At 38.0% G+C, this 24,289-nt stretch overlaps 1 protein-coding gene across 2 annotated transcripts in view; it reads right to left on the bottom strand.

Annotated features, from left to right (window-relative positions):
• The window catches only part of PPME1 (protein phosphatase methylesterase 1), an 83,604-nt gene that overhangs the window by 38,690 nt on the left and 20,625 nt on the right, over positions 1-24,289 (bottom strand). For both annotated transcript variants that reach the window (XM_038005476.2, XM_008020127.3), the window contains exons 2-3: positions 12,587-12,680; positions 11,961-12,053 (exon numbers count right to left, since the gene is read on the bottom strand). In XM_038005476.2, the coding sequence (XP_037861404.1) occupies positions 11,961-12,053; positions 12,587-12,680 (187 nt within the window). The remainder of the gene's footprint in view (positions 1-11,960; positions 12,054-12,586; positions 12,681-24,289) is intronic.

Genomic DNA, 24,289 nt, shown 5'->3' with positions numbered 1-24,289 from the left:
TTCCTTCATTTTCTCCCAAATGAATGGGGTCCCTCTCTGTGCTGAGTTTCCTGGAGCTCAGGGTGGAGTGACACAAGTACCCCTGTGGCCACCAGCACTAGTACTGTGCTGGGTCAGACCTGAAGCCATCACAGCACTGGGACTCACCCAAGGCCTACAGTAACCACTGCCAGGCTATGTATGTTCACTCAAGGCCCTAGAGCTCCATAATCAGCTGGTGGCAAAGTCAGCCAGGCTTCTGTCCTTCCCCTCAGGTCAGTGGGTTGCCCCTTGGTTCCAAGTGAGTCCAGAGATGCCATCCAGGAGTTAGGGCTTAGAGCTGAAAACCTTAGGAATCTACCTGGTGCTCTATTATACTGCAGCTGAGCTGGCATCCAAGTCACAAGACAAAGTCCTTCCTACTCTTTCCTACCCTTTCCACAAGCATAGTCTTTCCCTATGGCTACAACTACCCCAGGTCCATGTCAAGTACTGCCTGGCTACCACCAGTGTTTATTCATGGCCTAAGAGCTCTTCAGTCACCTTATGGTGAATGCAGACAGGCCTGGGACTGGCTCTTCAGGGCAGTGGGCTCCCCTCTGGCCCAGGGTAGGTCCAGAAATGCGGTCTGAGATCTACCCTACTGGTAACTAACTGCAACATGAAATCTTCTTTACCCTTCCCTCTCCTTTTCTCAATCATAAAGAGTCCTTCCTTATAGCCACCACAGCTGGGAATGTGTTGGGTCATACCTGAAGCCAGCACATCTCTGAGTCTTACCTCAGGACCACAGCAAGTACTGTCTGAATACCGTTGCTGATTAGTCAGGACCCAGGGGCTCTTTCGTCAGCAGGTGATGAATCCTGCCAGGACTGGTGTTCCCTTCTAGCTCAGTATGTGTCATGCTGTCTGGGAATCAGGGCCTGGAATTGGCCTTGGTACTCTGCCTGGTGCCTTATCCTACTATAGCTGAGCTGGTATCCAAGTTGCAAAACAAACTCCTTTTTACTCTTTCCTCTCCTCTTTTCAAGCAGAAGGAAGGAGTCTCTCCCAGAGCTGCAAGCTGCTCCGAGACCTGAGGTTGGGGGAGGGATGGCGCAAGCACTGCCCCGGCTGCCCCTGGTGTCTCACAAGGTTATGTGCTGCTCAAGTCCACTGGCTCCAAGACCAGCACAGCACCAGGACTTGCCCAGGAATTGCAGTCCTTGTGGCCTAGTCTGCTTTTCAAATTTATTTAGGACCCCAGAACCCTTTAGCTTGAGTGGAAAGGCTTTCCAGAATTCAAATTCAGAACACTGGAATAGGTAATTCCCCTCTGGCTAAGGCTGGTCTAAATCCTCCCTCTGTGGAAACTGACTGAGTCCTGCCCAGTGTTGCTTTCTGCTGTGACAGGGCAGCACTGAGTTCCAATGCAAAGTCACACAATCACTGTGCTCTCTCTCTCCCAAGCACACAGATTCTCTCTCCATTCCATGCAACCACTGCCAGCGGATGGGGAAGGGGTGGTGTCAGTAATTCAAGACTGTCTTTTCTATCCTCTTCAGTGTCTCTTTAAGTGATATGAAGACAGATCTAGGTACTGTAATCATTCACCTGATTTTTGGTTCTTATGAAGGTGATTTTTTATGTGAACATTTGTTCAATTTGGTGTTCCTGTGGGGAAGACGATAAGTGGAGGCTTCTATTTCAACATCTTGCTCTGTTGCCCCTCTCAAAAGTGTTATTCTTTTATTTTACTTTATATTTTGCTAATAGTAAGGTAGTCCCATTTTTATAAGTTTATCCATTATCTATAGTTCTTCTGTGAACTAACACTTATCTCTTGCCCATTTTTCTTGTGGATTATCTTTTTTCTTACTGCTTTGTAGTTTTTTCTTCTTTTTAATATAATGAAAATATTAACCCTTTGCTTATAGTTTGTATTGCACATATATGAAATATTTTTTATCTAACACATAGCTTGTGTTTTAACTTTAAGGTATTTTGTCTAGAAGTTTTTGTTTTGGTAAAGTCAAATTAATCTTTTATTTATGGCTTTTACTTCTTTTGGCTAAGTTTAAGAAGGCCTGCCTTAAGGTCGTATCTGAATTTTCTTAAGATTTGTTTTTTAAATTCAGCCCTTTAATCCATTTGTATTGTCATTTTCATTGTGTATTAAATTCCTTTTTATACGTGGGCTTATTTCTTTATTCTTTCTGCCAATACCGGACTATTAACTGATAGACTTTTATGTTTTGACATTTGAAAGACTAGATTGCTCTTTTTCTTGCTCTTTTTCAAAATTATCTTGGTTATTCCTAGGCATTTATTACTCTGTGTGAATTTCAGTTTGTTTAACTCTCGTGAAAAAAATCCCACTGGGATCTTAGCCAGTTTGGCTAGATTCATACAGGAACATAACTTATTTCCCTATTCAGATTTTCCTGTAAATTCTTCTGTGATATTTTATTTTCTTCATAAATGTCTTAAACATTTTTAAACATCACCTTTGTAAACTACTGCTTAACCAGTAGTTTGTCAGTTGATATTCTTGATTTTCTAGAGAGAGAATATCTTCACATAATAACTGTTCTAGCAATTTTTTTCAAATCTTTAAAACCTGTCTTTATTGTATTGACTAGAAACTCCAATATAACACTGAAAATTGCACCCTTACTGTCTTAGTCCATTTATGCTGCTATAAAGAAATATCTGAGCCTGAGTAATTTTTTTTTAATTTTATTTATTTATTTATTTTTATTATACTTTAAGTTCTAGGGTACATGTGCACAACGTGCAGGTTTGTTACATATGTATACTTGTGCCATGTTGGTGTGCTGCACCCATCAACTCGTCAGCACCCATCAACTAGTCATTTACATCAGGTATAACTCCCAATGGCATCCCTCCCTCCTCCCCCATCCCCATAATAGGCCCCGGTGTGTGATGTTCCCCTTCCAGAGTCCAAGTGATCTCATTGATCAATTCCCACCTATGAGTGAGAACATGTGGTGTTTGGTTTTCTGTTCTTGCGATAGTTTGCTGAGAATGATGGTTTCCAGCTGCATCCATGTCCCTACAGAGGACACAAACTCATCCTTTTTTATGGCTGCATAGTATTCCATGGTGTATATGTGCCACATTTTCTTAATCCAGTCTGTCACTGATGGACATCTGGGTTGATTCCAAGTCTTTGCTATTGTGAATAGTGCCGCAATAAACATACGTGTGCATGTGTCTTTATAGCAGCATGATTTATAATCCTTTGGGTATATACCCAGTAATGCGATGGCTGGGTCATATGGTATTTCTAGTTCTAGATCCTTGAGGAATCGCCATACTGTTTTCTACAATGGTTGAACCAATTTACGATCCCACCAACACTGTAAAAGTGTTCCTGTTTCTCCACATCCTCTCCAGCACCTGTTGTTTCCTGACTTTTTAATGACTGCCATTCTAACTGATGTGAGATGGTATCTCATTGTGGTTTTGAGTTGCATTTCTCTGATGGCAAGTGATGATGAGCATTTTTTCATGTGCCTGTTGGCTGTATGTATGTCTTCTTTTGAGAAATGTCTGTTCATATCCTTTCCCCCTTTTTGATGGGGTTGTTTTTTCTCGTAAATTTGTTTGAGTTCTTTGTAGGTTCTGGATATTAGTCCTTTGTCAGATGAGTAAATGGCAAAAATTTTCTCCCATTCTGTAGGTTGCCTGTTCACTCTGATGGTAGTTTCTTTTGCTGTGCAGAAGCTCTTTAGTTTAATTAGATCCCATTTGTCAATTTTGGCTTTTGTTGCCGTTGCTTTTGGTGTTTTAGACATGAAGTCCTTGCCCATGCCTCTGTCCTGAATGGTATTACCTAGGTTTTCTTCTAGGGTTTTTATAGTTTTAGGTCTAACATTTAAGTCTCTAATCCATCTTGAATTAATTTTCATATAAGGAGTAAGGAAAGGATCCAGTTTCAGCTTTCTACTTATGGCTAGCCAATTTTCCCAGCACCACTTATTAAATAGGGAATCCTTTCCCCATTTCTTGTTTTTGTCAGGTTTGTCAAAGATCAGATGGCTGTAGACATGTGGTATTATTTCTGAGGGCTCTGTTCTGTTCCATTGGTCTATATCTATGTACCAGTACCATGCTGTTTTGGTTACTGTAGCCTTGTAGTATAGTTTGAAGTCAGGTAGTGTGATGCCTCCAGCTTTGTTTTTTTGATTTAGGATTGTCTTGGCAATGCGGGTTCTTTTTTGGCTCCATATGAACTTTAAAGCAGTTTTTTCCAATTCTGTGAAGAAAGTCATTGGTAGCTTGATGGGAATGGCATGGAATCTATAAATTACCTTGGGCAGTATGGCCATTTTCATGATATTGATTCTTCCTATCCATGAGCATGGTATGTTCTTCCATTTGTTTGTGTCCTCTCCTATTTCACTGAGCGGTGGTTTGTAGTTCTCCTTGAAGAGGTCCTTTACATCCCTTGTAAGTTGGATTCCTAGGTATTTTATTCTCTTTGAAGCAATTGTGAATGGAAGTTCATTCATGATTTGGCTCTCTGTCTGTTACTGGTGTATAAGAATGCTTGTGATTTTTGCACATTAATTTTGTATCCTGAGACTTTGCTGAAGTTGCTTATCGGCTTAAGGAGATTTCGGGCTGAGACGACGGGGTTTTCTAAATATATAATCATGTCATCTGCAAAGAGGGACAATTTGACTTCTTCTTTTCCTAACTGAATACCCTTTATTTCTTTCTCTTGCCTGACTGCCCTAGCCAGAACTTCCAACACTATGTTGAATAGGAGTGGTGAGAGAGGGCATCCCTGTCTTGTGCCAATTTTCAAAGGGAATGCTTCCAGTTTTTGCCCATTCAGTATGATATTGGCTATGGGTCTGTCATAAATAGCTCTTATGATTTTGAGATATGTTCCATCAATACCGAATTTATTGAGCGTTTTTAGCAAGAAGGGCTGTTGAATTTTGTCAAAGGTCTTTTCTGCATCTATTGAGATAATCATGTGGTTTTTGTCTTTGGTTCTGTTTATATGCTGGATTATGTTTATTGGTTTGCATATGTTGAACCAGCCTTGCATCCCAGGGATGAAGCCCACTTAATCATGGTGGATAAGCTTTTTGATGTGCTGCTGGATTCGATTTGCCAGTATTTTATTGAGGATTTTTGCATCGATGTTCATCAGGGATATTAGTCTAAAATTCTCTTTTTTTTGTTGTGTCTCTGCTAGGCTTTGGTATCAGGATGACGTTAGCCTCGTAAAATGAGTTAGGGAGGATTCCCTCTTTTTCTATAGATTGGAATAGTTTCAGAAGGAATGGTACCAGCTCCTCCTTGTACCTCCAGTAAAATTCGGCTGTGAATCCGTCTGGTCCTGGACATTTTTTGGTTGGTAGGCTATTAATTATTGCCTCAATTTCAGAGCCTGTTATTGGTCTATTCAGGGATTCAACGGTTTAGTCTTGGGATAGTGTAAGCGTCCAGGTAATTATCCATTTCTTCTAGGTTTTCTAGTTTATTTGCGCAGAGGTGTTTATAGTATTCTCTGATGGTAGTTTGTATTTCTGTGGGGTCGGTGGTGATATCCCCTTTATCATTTTTTATTGCGTCTATTTGATTCTTCTCTCTTTTCTTCTTTATTAGTCTTGCTTGTTGATCTTTTCAAAAAACCAGCTCCTGAACTCATTGATTTTTCGGAGGGTTTTTTGTGTCTCTATCTCCTTCAGTTCTGCTCTGATCTTAGTTATTTCTTCCCTTCTTCTAGCTTTTGAATGTGTTTGCTCTTGCTTCTCTAGTTCTTTTACTTGTGATGTTAGGGTGTCAATTTTAGATCTTTTCAGCTTTCTCTTGTGGGCATTTAGTGCTATAAATTTCCCTCTACACACTGCTTTAAATGTGTCCCAGAGATTCTGGTATGTTGTATCTTTGTTCTCATTGGTTTCAAAGAACATCTTTATTTCTGCCTTCATTTTGTTATGTACCCAGTAGTCATTCAGGAGCAGGTTGTTCAGTTTCCATGTAGTTGAGCGGTTTTGATTGATTTTCTTAGTCCTGAGTTCTAGTTTGATTTTACTGTGGTCTGAGAGATAGTTTGTTATAATTTCTGTTCTTTTACATTTGCTGAGGAGTGCTTTACTTTCAACTATGTGGTCAATTTTGGAATAAGTGCGATGTGGTGCTGAGAAGAATGTATATTCTGTTGATTTGGGGTGGAGGGTTCTGTAGATGTCTATTAGGTCTGCTTGGTGCAGAGTTGAGTTCAATTCCTGGATATCCTTGTTAACTTTCTGTCTCGTTGATCTGTCTAATGTTGACAGTGGGGTGTTGAAGTCTCCCATTATTAATGTATGGGAGTCTAAGTCTCTTTGTAAGTCTCTAAGGACTTGCTTTATGAATCTGGGTGCTCCTGTATTGGGCGCATATATATTTAGGATAGTTAGCTCTTCCAGTTGAATTGATCCCTTTACCATTATGTAATGTGAGCCTGAGTAATTTATAAGGAAAAGAAGTTTATTTGGGTCACAGTTCTGCAAGCCGTATAAAAGTACGGCACCAGCATCTGCTCCTACTGCTGAGTGCATCATGCTGCTTCCACTCATGGTGGAAGGCTAAGGGGAGCTGGCAGGTGCAAAGGTCATGTGGCAAAAAAGTGGAAGCAGAAAGAGGGGAGGGAGATGTCAGATCTTGTTAAATAACTCTTGGAAGTAGGAGAGTAAGAACTCACTCATTACCATGAGAATGGCACCAAGCCATTCATGAAGGATCCACTCCCATGACCTAAACACTTCCCATTAGGCCTCAACTCCAACATTAGGGATCAAATTTTGACTAAGATTTAGAGGGGTCAAATATCCAAACCACAGCATATGTCTTATCCCTCAGTTTAAAAGGAATGTGTCAATGTGTCTGTTTTACCACTAAGTATGATATTTATGCAATTTTCTAGTTTCTGTATCAATTTTATAATCTTTAGGAAGTTTTTCATCTATTCCTAGTTGCCAAGAGTTTTCAATATGAGGGGATGTTATAGTTTATCAAGTCCTTTTGCGGCATCAAGTGAGGTAAGAGGTGAATCATACTGATAAGATTTTCTAATGCTGAGACATTCTTGCATTCCTTGAACAAAACCTACCTGGTCACAGTGTATTATTATTTCACCATGCTATCAATCTGCTATTTTCCTTAGGATTAGGTGAATAAGCAAGTGAATGAGTATTTATGTATGTATGTATAAATGAGATGGGGTCTTGCTCTGTCACCCAGGCTGGAGTGCAGTAGCATGATCTTGGCTCACTACAACCTCAAACTTCTGGGCTCAAGCACTCCTCCCACCTGAGCTTCCCAAGTAGCTGGGACTATAGGTATGTGCCACTATGCCCCACTTCTGTATCTATTTTATAAGTGAGACTGGCTTAGTTTTCCTGTATTATCATTGCCTGGTTTTGGTATTAGACTAATAATACCTTCATAAATAAATCAAATAGGTTAAAACAGTATTATCCTAAGTGGTTTTTTACATGGTGGAAAATGTAAATGAACTTCCTCCTTTTCAAGAGAAATTAATACTCCATAAGACATCAAATATTTAGAATTGAGTAATATAAGAATAGCCTTCTAACTAGTCTCCCTGCCTCCACTGTGGTTTCCTGCCCAATCAATCATCTATACTAGTATTTTGATTTTTCTAAAGCTCTTCAATAGCTTCCTATTGCCTAAAACAGTAGTACTCAATTACAGTCAGGTAAACGTGTATCAAGATACTTTACTCACCAGAATGTTACAGTGTGAATGTGTGTCAAGCAAAACATTTCTATACTCCCTCCCTAATTTTGATATACCTAAAATATGCTTAATGTGGATGTGGGTGGGGGAAATGTGTTTAAAAATAGCTCCCATGGCCAGACACAGTAGCTCATGCCTGTAAACCCAGCACTTTGAGAGGCTGAGGCAGGAGGATTGCTTGAGGCCAGGTGTTCAAGACCAACCTGGGCAATATAGTGGGATTCCCTCTCTATAAAAAATAAAAATAGCTGAGTGTGACAGTGTGCACCCGTGGTCCCAGCTACTCACGAGGCTGAGGCGGGAAGATCACTTGAGCCCAGGAGGTCAAGGTTGCAGTGAGCCAGGATTGCGTCACTGTACTCCAGCCTGGGTGACAGAGTGAGACCTTGTCTCAAAAACAAAAGCAAACAAAAATAGCTCCCTCTACTGTTACCCAGAAGTAAAAGGAAACTAAAGGTACAATTCCCTAGCTAGGTATACAAGGTATATATATAGGTATATAATTTTGCTCCAGTGATCTCTCTAGTCACCTCTTTCCCTGCTCCCCACCCTCATCATACATTATACAACTACAACCTCAACTCTACTCAAACTATAGCCAAGCTACTTGTAATTTCCAAAACCAACTTCACTGTTACACTCTTCAATGCCTGTGTGCTTACCTTTTCTTGGCATGCCTTCCCTGCTAATCCAGCTTCTATTTAGTCTTAAAAACCATTTCAGATGTCCTCTCTTCTGAAACTTTCCTTGTAGACCCCTCATCTACCACAAGTTAATCACTCCTTCCTCTGCATTACCTTTGTATCTTGCTGCAAACTCATCTAACAACTGAGTGCTTATGAGTCAAGCACTTCACCAAGAACCTTATATCTTTTGTTGAATTTTCACAACCACCCTATTAACTAGGAGGTATTATACCCATCTATCTAAAATTCAGATAGATTAAGCTGCTTTGACATTCAAAACCTAGTCTGAGACAAAAGTTTCTTAAAATGTTTGCTGTATTTTTTGTATACATTATTACCCACTATATACGATAAACTTGACTACTGAAACAGCAACTACAATCACTAACCTATTGAATATAAACAAGGAATAAAAGGTTCAAAAATTAATCTTCTAGATATTTAAAGACTATCTTATAAAACAGCATAATTTTCTTCTAATAGTTATATCCCTTTGATAGTTCCACAAAAGTGGTTATAGATCAAAGTTTCTCAAGTGCTTTATGGTTGTTTGTTTCTGTTACTAAAGCCAAGGTATAAATGCTTTCTCTTGATAGATAATAGAACTTCTGGTGAATCTGGATTTGGGGGATTCCCCCTCCCAAACCACAAAACATTTAGATGGAAAAGGAGTTCTACTCAGGATCAAGGATTTTATAGAATTATGGACAAGAAGGAACTTGGAAGAATACATTCACAATTAAATCCTTTCAGTGAAATGATGCTTGCTTTTCCTCTGCTGAGGACCTGGGTTGCTTTGTAATAGTCCTAATCTTTAGAATTTCTGCCTATGTGTGTCAAAAATAGGTCTCTATAGTTTCTGCCCTGAATCTTTCCTCTTAGGCAGCATAAAAGCAGTCTTCAAAGAAATATGCACACTGGAGTCAGAACAAGTTTGAGTTTTCATGCTGTCACTGGCTCTGTAACTTCTCTAAATTTTAGTCCTTATCTGCCTAATCTCACAGTATTACAGAAAAATTAAATGGGATAATCCACTTAAGCATTTAGCATAGTACCTGGCACAGAGTAAATGTTTAAAAAATGTGGCTGCTTTTTTTCTTATATAAGGGCAGGCTTGTTGGCTCATGCCTGTAATTCTCAGCACTTTGCAAGGCCGAGGGAGGAAGAGTGCTTGAGGCCAGGAGTTTGACACCACCCTGGGGAACACAGTGAGACCCTGTCTCTACAAAAAAATTAAAAATTAGCCGGGAATGGTGGTGCACACCTGTAGTCCTAGCTACTTGGGAGGCTGAGGTGGGAGGATCACTTGAGCCCAGGAGTTGAGGCTGTAGTGAGCTATGATTGTGCCACTGTACAGTATCCTGGGCGACAAACTGAGATCCTGTCTTAAAAATACATACAAAAATACAACTGAAAGCAAATATTATGTCTCCCAAGTCTTTCTTTTCTTCAGGCAAACCCCTTTCAGTTCCTTCAACTGTTCCTTAAATGCTATTGTTTAAAGTATTCTCATCTTGATTGCTCTTCTCTGGAAAAGTTTCAGTTTGCCAAACTTGTCAGATCCAGAAGTGAATATGACCTTTTTCCTTGAAAATAGTTTCCAATAAAAGAAAAAACAATCTTTAAATTATGAAAGTAATAAACATTTAACTGAAAACCTAGAAAATAGAAAGATGGAAGAAAATTACTCATAAGCCTAGAAGTTCATGTCCAGCCTGGGCAACATAGCAAGATTCTGTCTCTTAAAAAATAAATACATACATAAAATTTTTCGAGCGTACAATATGTGCTGGGCATAATAAGCCATGGAATTTGCCTCCAAAAAACTTTGCAATCTATTTGCGAAGTAAATGACTAAAGCTATGATTTGAAATGTGGTTAGCCCAAACTGAGATGTGCTGTAAGTATAAAATTTTCAAATTTACAGTATAAAAATAGATGTAAATATCTCAATAATAATTATTATATTGATTAGGTAATCAATATAATTACTTCCACACATTGAAGTGATATTGTGGATACAATAGTTAAATATATATACATTAAAATTAATTTGTTTCTTTTTATCTATTAAAGTGTCTACTAAGAAATTTAAAATGATATATGTGGTTTGCACAGTATTTCTAGTGGACAGTACTGGTCCAGAGACATGAGAGAACCTGGTACTTATGGACAAGTCACACAATTTATCCTACAGTAAGAGAAAAAGTAGCAAACAAGACAAGGGCCAAATCAGCTAATCAGCGGTTGAATATGTGCCTATGTTTAAAGAACTGTTTCAAGCCATTTGGGGAAAAAAAGAATAAGACAGAAGTTATCCCTATTTTCAAGGAATTCATAGTCTAAAAGAAGAGACAAGATGAGAGTTAAACTTAACCCCAGTAATCCCCGCTGCCAGGAACAAAGTGCTATGTTCAGGGACTTCCTCAACTCCACAGCCATCTGGCTCCAGGTGTCTAGTGTTGCATTCCCACTTGCTCTCATTTTCTGTCCTTCAGACTCTCTAGTGGTGAACAGAGTATGCATATCTGCTTGACACACACACGAGATGACAACTTCATTTTAAACACAGATGTTGCTAGTATCTTACTTAGCAGTATCTCTCCTTGCACATGGGCTGTCCCACCCCAGTCAAGGGTATTAGGAAAGATCTATAATTGACAGCATTCACACAGACATGTATCTTCTACTCTAGACCATAGTATCATTAGCCAAGTATTATTTACTTCCTTGTAGCTAACAAGCACCATTAAAATATAAAGAATCATTTCAAAAAGGAAGAAACATTTTCCAAATTCTTGAGGTACCTCCATGTGCAAAGTATTACATAGGCTCTATATGGGAGACAAAGTGATAGACATTATCTAAAGCACCTAAATAAAATGTCTGCTTCTCTATATAAAATGAAGAGTTAGGCTAGTCAAATTCATCCAGAAGTAAACAATGATTGCACTATGGAAGTTTACACAAATTGGGTTATTCTTGTCATATCCCATTAAAACAGAGTTGAGAGGCCAGTGAGAAAAAGCACTCAGGGCACATGACATTGCTGCAAGAATGTAAGTAATTCTCTGCAAGCCTGGCTGCAGAAACTGCCTGCTAGAATATGAAACCAGTGTTATCTAATAGCTACTGCAACAACCTGCTGTGACCCTAAGACTAGTTTTACTCATCGCAGTTACTTATCTAACAGAACTTGCCAGCTTCTGAAACCTTTTTTTTAACATTTTTAAATTTCTCCTTCACATTTTCCTTCACTCCCTATCTTTTCTTTTTCTCCCCAGACCTTTACTAGTGCCAATGAACTTTCTCAAAGAACAATATATAACATTTCTCCTTTTTATAAAACCTCCGACCTTCTCTTTGTTCTTCAGACATACTGAAGAACATACTACCCAGTCTGTGTGTATGCCTGGAATAGCAATTCTTGCTTCCCAAATAGAATGTGTTAACTTCCAAGATTTGTCCCTATACTTTAATTACTTCAAAAGTGCTAACATTAACTTGTACTATTAACAACCTACTTACCGTGAACACAGCCCAAGAAAGGGCAGAATGACCTCCTCCATGCAGAAGGAGCAGGACTGGACCCTCTGAACCACTCTTGTAAACTCGAAAAGTGTATGAATAGTTAAAGATAAAACATCTATGTTTTTGCTCACTGAAGTTTTTCATTATTTAATCACAGTAATACTGCTAGAAACTTACATGCAAAACTGCAGACTGCCAAATGTAAGAGATGTAAGTAGACATTTCTGAGACACCAACCCTCTGTTTGAAGCATGAAGCCCACGTGACCATTTTGTTCAATGAAAAAAATATATATATAGTCCCTTTGCCCTCATAAGGACATAGCCCCTGGATTCTAGAAACGAAACTAGTTCAACTCACTTGACTCATGAAACCTTCCCCTGGGCCCCTAAGACAGTTTATCAGTTTCAAGAATTTAATTCTTAATCCCTTCTCCAAGCATTAGACAATTACAGCCAAGAACGATACTGGCATGGACTTACAGGCAATATTCCATAAAGAACAAGTGAGGAATAAGGTGAAATAAGTAGCAGGAATAAAGAACATTTTAGAAACTACACAAGTCTTTTAACTTAGACAACATCATAAGCTCACTAAAGAATAAGCCATTTTGCAAAGGATATATCCTTGCCAGTTTCATTCTCTACTTCTACATCTTCCATGGACTCAAAATACTGACTCCAAGGAACAGGGGAAAAGTCCCGCTTTCTTCCAGGGCTGAAAAAAAAAAGAGAGAGACATTTCAAGAAAAAATTATGCATAAAGAGATAAAATCTTGGTCAATAAACGCTAAATGTAAGTCGGTAATGAAAACAGCAAACGTATTTTCTCTTAAAAATATAAAGAATTCATCACAAAGTATCATATTAAACATGTATTTAAATAAGAATGTATTTAATGTACTGTATTACATACTAATGTAAATGCATTTAAATAAGTATTTTTAAATGTATTTAAATCCAAACATAGATTTAAGAGTAAAAATTTTAGGATTTTTCAAAATTCTTTAGTATATTTTAATCACAAATAAATTCTGTGTTCATATACACACAAAACCTGCTCATTTTTCACCTTACTGACTTTAATATCATTAATATCATTCCTACCTCAGTCAACAGTCAATAGTCTTGGTCACTATTACTCCTTTACACATTTAATTCTCCATACTCTTTCATGCTTCCTTGTCATTCCCAAACAATCAATATACAACCTCCATGGAAGGCAAACTGACAATATCAATACCTTGAACTTAAAGGAATTTATCTGAAGAACTACTCACACAGAAGTGTTAAGTATTCAATGCAACATCGTTTGTAATAGAGAAAAGTTGGAAAAAATCTAATATCCCTCAATAGGGGAACTGATGAAAATAAATTGTAGTAGATAGAAAAACACGAGTTAGTTGTAAAAATGAAAATATTAATAAAAATCTTTATATATGAATATATAATCCCAAGATTCATATATATAACTCCAAGATGAACACGATATGCGTGCTATCACTTGGGTAAAATTGTGAAATATATGTTACGCATTTATGTACGTTTTCAACATCTCTGGAAGGATACTGATATAACATTTACGGTATCTTGGAAAGGAAAGTATGATTGGGAAATGAGAGGAAAAATTTTCAATCTCTATTCCTTACTGTCTTTTTATTTTTGATCATGTATTATTAAAAAACGAAAAATTATTCTAAAACAAAATAAATCAGTAAGTGTCTATTCACAATTTATGTCGTCAACCTTGGATGGAATACAAGAAAGAAATTCCAAGCTGTCCCAAATTTCCAACCTATTCTTCTTCCTGGTAATGGAGGAAATTCAGAATTCTATCAGCAGCAAAACATTACCTCCTGCCAGACATGTTCCTGAATATGCTATGGGGCTGATTGGAGAATATCTACAAAGTATGATACAAAGCTCCCTTTAAAAACTTAATATAAAAGCTCCTGGTTGACTATAATACTGGAAAAAAACTACAACAGAGCAGAGAGGTAGCAAGGGATCTATTCTTTCAAAAGTGAAACATTTATTGAATGTCTACTCTGTTCTAGGCATTGAACCAGGTCAGTATTTCTGAATCTAACAATGAAATCACCTGGAGAACTTTATACTCATGCTTGGGTCTCACCTCTAGAAACATATTTAAGTGGTCTGTGTTATGGCCTGAGCACTGACGATTTTTACAGTTCCCCATGTTAAGAGAGAGGCACTATAAATACAACGATAGAGGACATGATTTGGAATGAAAGAGGAGTTCAAATTCCTTATAGTTCCTACCATTTCTCTACAAGTTCCTAACACATTATGAACTTGGTCAAATTATTCTGCCTTGGATTGCAGAGACTGAATAAAATTACTTTTAAAGAATCTAATACATCTAGCGTTTGATAATTGCTCAGTAGATGGATAATCCTATCTTCTGAAATAAAAATGACATTGTGAAGTAAATAGCAACTTCAGCCTGGACCTGCTTTTTTTCCTTTTCTGGTTGCACTTGAAATCCTATGGGAAAACTAAAAGCAGAACTTACAATTCTACTTACTCACAAGTTACTCACAAATCTACCTATCCTACACTAATTTGATTATAATGATAACATGGCATGTGAAACATGTTATAATGGATTCTAAGGATCCATGGATGAATTCTGATATCTGGACCTAGGAAGTCATCACAGTAATAGTACATAATATTCACTATGCACAAACGAGTCACTGTGCCAAATACTTCACCGACATGATTCCATTTGACCCTCGCAAAACTTTTTACGCCCATTTAACAGACAAAAAAACAGATTTAGACATAAAGGTAACTTGCCAAAGCCACACAACTACTATATGGTAGTGACAAAATTCAAATCCAGTTCTACCACTCTCTCTCCAAAGCCTCTGCTCTTTACCCCAATGCTATATCACTTCTTTCATCCTTTTATCTTCTCATGCTGTCATTTATGCTTCTGAAAGGTAATAAGGCTTAAGTGCACATTATTAGAGGTTTTCTTTTTGTAGTCTAAATATAGCTCACTCTGCCAATGCCAAAGAACCTTTACAAGTTAGCCAGGTACCAGTTAGAGAAAAATTACTTCCTATAAATAGAAATTATTCACAGGAGAACACCCTCCACTTCTAATTTCCTTCATTTAAAAAAACAAAAAACAAAAAAGGCCTGTAGTCCCTGCTACTCAGGAGAGACTAGGGTGGAAGAGAACTTGAGCCTAGCAGTTCTAATCCAGCCTGGGCAACAAGTGAGGCCTCATCTCTTAAAAAATAATAATTAATAATAATAATAATAATAATAAACAAAAAAAACAGGTTCCAGGGACTACCCAACTTCTTTCTACCAAACGAATAATTTCCATTTATTTAAGGAATCAATAATTCTCCATCTCCAAAGGTTGCTCCTACTCCTACAGAGATTTTCTAGCATACCCCTAACAACTTCTTTTAAACACATAATTGGGCCAGGCGTGGTGGCTCACACCTGTAATCCCAGCACTTTGGGGGGCTGAGGTGGGCAGATTACCTGACGTCAGGAGTTCAAGACCAGCCTGGCCAATGTGGCAAAACCCCGTCACTACTAAAAATACAAAAATTAGCCAGGCATAGTGGCACATGCCTGTAGTCTCAGCTACTCAGGAAGGCTGAAGCAGGGGAATCACTTGAACCTGGGAGGCAGAGGTTGCAGTGAGCCAAAATCGTACCACCGCACTCCAGCCTGGGTGACAGAGCGAGACTTTGTCTACACACACACACACAAACACACACACACACAAAACATGATTGTTTATAAACCAGAAGAGTTCAATTAATTTTGTAACTCATATTAGACATTACATAGGTGGCAAGAATCTTACATTATTTTTGTATTTTAGTCAGAACAGAATATTGTGAATTTTAGGGATATAGTTTAGATTGATTTTAAAAAATAGCTTTAGATTCTTATTTTATGCCTAGATACTTTATAGTCATTATAGTTTGCATAGGCCTTTTTAAATTATAATTTTTAGATTAATTACTAACTTTTTCCTCCCATGGGGTCATAATGAAAGAATTTTAAAGTAGTGAAAGAACTTTCAAAAGCATACCAAGGTTAAGTTACTGAAATGGTTTGGCTATGTCCTTACCCAAATCTCATCTTGAGTTGTAGCTCCCATAATTCCATGTGTTGTGGGAGGGACCTGGTGGGAGATAACGGAATCATGGGGGCAGTTTCCCCTATACTGTTCTCATGGTAGTGAATGAGCCTCACAAGCTCTGATGGCTTTATAAGGGGAAACCCCTTTCACTTGGGTCTCAATTCTCTCCTGTCTGCCACCATGTAAGACATGCTTATTTCCTTCCACCATGATTGTGACGCCTCCCCAGCCATGTGGAACTGTGAGTCCATTAAACCTTTTTCTTTATAAATTAGCCAGTCTTGGATATGTCTTTATCAGCAGCGTAAACCAGACTGATACAGTTACATTTTAAAAGGAAGAATTTATTGTTGGGTGTGGTGGTGCACCCCTGTAGTCCCAGCTACTTGGGAGACTGAGACAGGATGATCACTTAAGCTGTGGAGTTCAAGGCTGTAGTGCACTACTATCACACTCGTGAATAGCTACTGTACTCTAACCCGGGCAAAACCATGAGACCCTGTCTCTTGCTCTCAAAAGAAGGATTAATTCATTCAAAAAATATTTACTAATAACCTACTAAATGTATAAGGCTGGAACTGACATAGGATAATGGGAGATGCTGGGATAATTATAAAACTAGAGAGACAACGCATCTGCTGTCAAGAAATTAGTATTAAGTACATAAATATCTAACAAAATGTACAAAGAGTTAAATACCCTAAGAAGTACAGCTAAAGTGCATTGAATGTTCAAAGGAGGAGAGAAAGATTACTTCCAGCTTGGAGAATAAAGACAGGCTTTAAAAAAAGCACACAGACACACTTAAGCTAGGCATTGAAGGACAGAAAGAATCTGCGCTGATGGAAATAGGGAGGCAGAGAGGGATAAGACATTTTGGGCAGATAAGGAGCCAGCCTGCTGCCTGTCAGAAGGAACACTGAAAACAACAACAGAATGAGGTGGGAATAATACAGCATTTTTGAAATGCCAAAAGAAGGTGACACAATTAGATAGCGGAAAAAGAATGTTAGCTTAATAAAATGGGGGATATATATTCTTTTTCCGGTCATTTGTATGTGTGTGATTTTTTTGGAGGGGCCCAACAGTCATGGATGATATCATAGAAAATGAAGAGCCAGTCCACGGCCATAACACCCTGAATGCGCCCGATCTCATCTGATCTCAGAAGCTAAGCAGGTTCGGGCCTGTTTAGTACTTGGATGGGAGAAAATGAAGAGCCAGGCTGGACACGGTGGCTCATGCCTGTAATCCCAGCACTTTGGAGGTCAAGGGGGGAGGATCGCTTGAGTTCAGGAGATCGAGGCCAGCCTGGGCAACACAACAAGACCTCCTCTCTACTAAAAGCAAAAAAAAAATTAGGTAGGCATGGTGGTGCGCGCCTGTGGTTCTAGCTACTCAGGAGGCTGAGGCAGGAAGATGATTTGTGCCCAGGAGATCAAGGATGCAGTGAGCTGTGATCACACCACTGCATTCCAGCCTGGGTGACAGGGTGAAACCCTGTCTCCAAAAAGCAAACAAACAAAAAAAGAAAATGAAGAGTCAATAAAATGTAGAGACAAAAGTATTTCAGAAAGATCAATCTGGTTACAGGCACAAGATGGACTTGATTCTGGGAAAAAATGTGTTGCAATAACCTGGCTAGAAAAGGATGGGATCAGTTAATAGGGTTGACAAAGAAAAAAGAGAAAAGAATGGGAGACTTAACTGGCAATGGAATTAAAAGTACGAAAACAGAGAATGACCTTTCAAAGGCAATGAACAAATCTTGGGAATGTTCAAGATATGAAAGATGATCAACAGCAGAATCAAAGTCAATTTTAAACTTTTGAATAGAGAAACGAATAATTAAGTCCTACAATTTATAAATAAAAATCTACTCTGGTAAGTAACTGTATAATTTTTTTTACATTAGAATAAAATTTATTTCAAACCTAACAAAATAAATAATTTCCTCCCACCTCCTATTGCCAAAGGAAGAAGTTTGCAGAGAGGAGACAAAGTGGTGCTGTGAAGGACACAAAGAAAATACGGTGTCTGCCTGAGTCACATGAATCAAATGTGTTTATGGACCTTTTGCTATTGCCACAGACCATGTTCAGAATTTGATGAAAGCTATGAACCCTCAAAAAAATGCATGCACATATATTTTGCATATAATTCCACTGGCTTCAAGAAACCTATCTATGAATCCCAAATTAAGAACGCTTAGCCTATAATTTGACCTTAACCTATTTCCAGCAGAAAGAGAAAAAGAATGAGGAGATACTGCATTCTTATTAGTTCCTAAATCTGAATTCATTTTCCATTTGCAACCAACTAAAGGTTTATTTTTACAACCCAGTTCTGCCTTTATTAAACTATGGGACCCTGGGCAGTCACTTTACTTCTGTAAGCCTGAGTTTCTTCATGTCAGGGGATTATAGTACCCATTTTATAGGTGTTATTATGAGGATCAAAGATGCCCTTTCATCTCTTGGTTATTCTCAAATTAGTCTGTTCTATTTATCATAAAACTAATCATTTTCTAAAATTATCTTATTCCCATATTTGTTATTATCCTCCAGTCGCTCCAACTAATTCACCACTAATGTGAGATCCATTAGAACAAGAAGGTTCTCCATTACTTCACTGATGTATTCCCAGCCCAGAGTCTGATACACATCAGTGACTAATATCTGTTGACAGTCTGAAACAAATTAATGTGCATAAAGCACTTAGCTTGGTTTCTCAATAAATATTTATTACCATTATTAAATAGCTTTGAGGTTAATAATCCTTAGTTAATCCTTATAAACTTTCTAGTAAAAGCAAATGGGATACTACATCAATCAAGACTGTGGTACAGGTATAAGAACAGACATAGAGATCATCTAAATAGAATCAAAAGTCCAGAAATAAACTAGTATTTATAGTCAATTTGTCAGAGGCATTTGAACCACGGCGACTCCATTTTGAGTGAGGGCTAGGAAAATGAGGCTGGAACTTGCTGGGCTGCATTCTCAGAAAGTCAGGCATTCCTAGCCTCTAGGTGTTTATGGTTAAGGGAACAAATTAATAACGTTTACTAAACAGACCCACACTTGGGAGCTTCCAGCTATCCTGATATCTGGAGAACAAAGGCATTCCTAATCTTGCTTTAAAGTTAATAATATCGATTCTTGCAAAATATAGTAATTAAGAAATTAATCCTTTATCACAAACCCTTGTAGCAGAACACATCTCTCCATATACACAAGCATTATATCTAGAGTAGATGCATTCCTCCTCTTACTTTCGGGAACGTCTACTCTCTCTATGGAGTAGCTGTCATTTCACCACTTTACTTTCTCAATAAACTTGCTTTTACTTTGCACTATGGACTTGCCCTGAATTCTTTCTTGAGTGAGATCCAAGAACCCTCTCTTGGGGTCTGGATCGGGACCCCTTTCCTGTAACAAACTGATTTTCAACAAAGGGGCCAAGATAAATTCAATGGGGGAAATGATATTGGGACAACTGGATATCCACATGCAAACGTACAAATCCAGACCCCTTCCTCACACCATATACATAATTAACTCAAAGTGTATCATAAACCTAAACAGAAGAATAAAACTCTGAGAAGAAAAAAACAAGTAAAACTCTGTGGTGTTGGATTAGGCAACAGTTTCTCAGATACAACACCCAAAGCAGAAGTGATAAAAAAGATACAGGACTTGAACTTCATTAAAATAAATACCTTTTCATTAAACTATACACCATTTTCATACTATGGCTACATACAGAGAGCAGTAAGCATAGTTTCATGGATAAGAATGTGGGCTCTGAAGTCAGATTCTTTTAGTCTAAATTTCATTTCCAATAACTATGAGCTATGTGACTGTTGGCATTTCTTCAATTGTAAGCTTTGAAAAGTGATTATTAGTAAGTACTTCCTGTTAGTTATTATAGAAACATGGTTTATAGTTGAGCTACATGGCAGACCAATTGTACTTCTTGTACAACTTTTTGCTTTTTTCCAGAATAATTGTCTTTTTAATTTTGTTTGCTTAGTTTTCTATTACAGTGTCACTAATTGTTTCCCAAAACCTTTTGATAGGCAAAAGACATTAATAGGTTTTTCCCTAAAGAGGAAACACAAACAGCCCATAAATATACGAAAAGGTTTCCAATTTAAGAGACATAAATTTAAAATTACAGTGAAGTATCCTATTTCACATCCATCATGTTGACAAAATATAGGAAGCCAGACATTAACAGGTATTAACAAGGAAACAGGGAAGGCTATTTGGAAAACAGTAAAGCATCACCTAATAAAATTAGACAAGTGTCCTTCAACTTGGTAATTTTACTTTACAAAGAACCTCCTGCACACAGGCATCAAAACACACACACATATAAGAATGTTTGTAGACACGTCTATAAAAGCAAAGAATAACAAGCAAGCTAAATATGCATCACCAATAGAATATACAAACTGTGATGTATCTGGATAATAGAATATAGCATAGCAGTGAAAATAAATTTAAGAGTTACATGAATTTGAAAAATACTTAGAGAAAGAAATAAGCACAGAAGAATAAATCCTGTATAATTCCATTAATAATAATGTTCAAAAACAGGCAAAGCTAAATAATGTATTTTTAATATACACATGCACAAGTGGTAAAACAATAAAGAAAAGCCAGGCACTGATTATCATGCAATTCAATACCAGTTTGGGAAACAGAGATGCTCTCGAGGAGAGACAAACAGGTTTCTAAGGTGCTGATAACGTTTTACTTCATAAGCTAGGTGATGGACACATGAGAATTTATTATTTTTTGAACTGTACATTTATACTTTACTTTTCTGTATGAGTATTTCACAATTTTAAACAAAGAAAGCCTTTGAATTCTGTGAAACTTTTCTTAGTATTTGGTCATTCACATTAAATAATCTACCAGGTCTATTTTTCACTCAAATTTCCATTTCTGGCACCCTCCATTCATCTGCTCCAAATGGGACTGCCTGCTGTTTGATATGATGAACTGATAACATTTTACTATCATCTGGGGAATTCTTCTTGCCTTTCACCTGCGTTGAATCCCTAATCCCATATCCCATATTTTTCTTGTTATAGTCTCTTATTTTGCTGAAACACATCCTCCATCAGCTTCATGAGAAAGGGACATTAATTTTAAAACTTTGCATGTTAGAAAATCGTGTTCCCCATTTTCACACAATGACTGACAGTCTGCCTGAGTATAGACTTCTTATGTTAGGAACTGTTTCTGTCTATGGTAATTAATAGATCCAACTTGAGAAATATTGGCTAAAATTATATGTAAGTGTGTGTGTAAAAAATATATAGATGTTACATTTACACAATCATAGTGTATAATTATTTATATATAACGATCTTATATATTGTAATTATATAGTCATTCATTCTTTTAAATGCATAGAATGAGCTGGCAAGAAAGTAAGGAACAGGGAAGACCCAGGCCAAAAGTTAAGTAAGGTGGAAACCCAGAGAGGCACTTACACCATTAAATCTGGCTATTATCTTGATGGCATTTGCCAATTGTCCGAACTTGAAGTTCTGCGGTTTCCTGGGGCACACAGGACAAGACACAAAGCCCAAGGTAGGAAGCCTTGCTGGGGAGCCCAGCAGGAAACCTTTCTCCCATCAAGCTGGGATCTCAAAGGATCATAAGCTCAGTGAAAGGTTGAAACAGAATTAACTTTCTGCTCCTTACCACAATCTCAGGATTAAATTTAACAACAACAACAAAAAAGCCCGTCTTAAAACTTGGCGTTGAGAAGAGAGAAGCAAGAAGAAACAAACAGCTCTCAAACTGATATGGAGCTAAATACATATCATTTACATATCCCAAGAAGTTTCAAGATGAGAATGTAAAGTGGATTCAACTGGTAGTGCCCTCAGGACACCCAAGAGAAACAAAGGCAAATCCTCCTTAAAGAGTCAATCTTCATTCTAGGACTAAGAACTTGCACAAAGTTTCAAGGCAAATGACTATCTCACAATCAAAAAGCATAAAATATGTGAGGAAACAGACCTGTAAGGAGTTCACATAAAGTAATTATCAAATACAATATAAAATAACTGCTTAATACATTTAAATGAACAGAAACTTGAAACAAGCTTCTAGAATGAAAAGAATTAAAGTTAAAAAACAGTCAAGTTTAACTGATTAGACACAGTTAAGGAGAAGGGTAAACTAGTAGTGAATTTGTTCAGATACATCTAGATACATCTAGAATCCAAAATACAAACAGAAGAGGAAAAATATAAAAGTTAAGAAATATGAAGGGAAGAGTAAATAAGTCTTAAACATGTCAAACTGAAGTTCTGAAAGGAAATAAGAGAGTGGAATAAAAGTAGTATTTGAAGAAACCCTGCAGGTTGAGTACCCCTTGTCCAAACTGCTTGGGACCAGAAGTGTTTCAAATTTCAGTTTATTGTTTCCTTTTTTTTTTTTTTTTTTACTTTGGAATATCTGCATATACACAATGAGATATCCTGGGGATGGGACCCAAGTCTAAACACACAATTCATTTATGTTTTATATAGACCTTATACACATGGCCTAGACGTAATTTTAAACAATGTTTTTAATAACTTTGTGCACAAAACAAAGTTTGTGTAAACTGAAGCATCAGAAAGCAATGGTGTCACTATCTTAGCCACCCATGTGGAAAATCTATGGTTGTTTGGCATCACCATCATTTCTGATTGAACTTACATGTTACTGATAATCATTTTTCTTACACTTATTCACATATAAGTACTTAACAGTAAAATATATAACATACCATTAATACAGTGAAAAAACATAATGTACTCAGGGTAACCAACCAGCACAGTAACATCACAGAACACCTCTACCAGTTATTAAATAAAAGCAACAACCAACAATGGCAGGCATTCAGTCTCCTACCTACAATGTTGTGTTTGATTAAAACGTTACCAAACACAGTATTTTACTTTTTAGGTGAGAAGAAACATCAGAAACAGTTGAGGGATGTGTTAAGTCTGTTCTTGCATTGCTGTAACATAACACCTGAGACTGGGTAATTTATAAAAAGGTTTAACTGGCTAATGGCTCTGCATGGTACCAGCATCTGTTCCCGGTAAGGGCCACAGGAAGCTTACAATCACGGTGGAAGGTGAAGTGGGAGCATCTGTGTCACATGGCGAGAGCAGAAGCAAGAGAAGGGGGAGGTGCCACACTCTTTTAAACAACTAGATCTAGAGAGAACTCAGGGCAAGAACTCACTTATTACCAAGGTGATGGCAATACACCATTCATGAGGGATCTGCATCCATGATCCAACACCTCCCACTAGGCCCCACCTCCAGCACTGGGGATTACATTTCAACATGAGATTTGGAGGGGACAAACATCCAAACTATATCATTCTGCCCTTGGCCCCTCAAATTTCGTTTCCTTCTCACATTGCAAAATACCATCACCTCTTCTCAATAGTTCCCCCAAAGTCTTAACTTGTTTCTGCATCAAGTCCAAAGTCCTAAGTCTCATCTAAGACTCATCCCCTTCCACCTATGATGTGGAAGCAGCCCGAGATGTACCTACGAGCCTGTAAAACCAAAACAAATTATTTACTTCCAAGACACAATGGTGGTACATGCATTGGGTAAACATTCCCATTCCAAAATGGAGAAACTGGCCAAAAGAAAGGGGCGACAAGCCCTATCAAAGTCTGAAACCCAGCAGGGTAGTCATTAAATCTTAAAGCTCCAAAAATAATCTCTATTGACTCCATGTCCCACGTCCAGGGCACACTGGTGCAAGGGGTGGGCTCCCAAGGCCTTGGGCAGCTCCACCTATTGCTTGTAGGGTATAGCCCTGCTAGCTTATCTCACAGGTTAGAGTTGAGTGCCTGCAGCTTTTCCATGCTCAGGATGCAAGCTGCCGGTGGCTCTACCATTCTAAGGTCTGAAGTGTGGCAGCCCCTTTCCCACAATTCCACTAGGTGATGCTCCAGTGGGGTCTTTGAAGGGGGCTCCAACCCCCCATTTCCCTTCAGCATTGCCCTAGCAAAGTTTCTCTGCAGGGGCTCTGCCCTTGCAGCACACTGGCTTTCTCATATATGCTCTGAAATCTAAGCAGAAGTTGCCTAGCCTTCTTCACTCTCGCATTCTATGTGCATGCAGGCTTGCCAACCACATGGAAGTG

Source organism: Chlorocebus sabaeus, chromosome 1 (genome assembly GCF_047675955.1).
Source record: "Chlorocebus sabaeus isolate Y175 chromosome 1, mChlSab1.0.hap1, whole genome shotgun sequence".
Taxonomy (NCBI): domain Eukaryota; kingdom Metazoa; phylum Chordata; class Mammalia; order Primates; family Cercopithecidae; genus Chlorocebus; species Chlorocebus sabaeus.
This window is presented reverse-complemented; position numbering and strand designations above follow the sequence as displayed.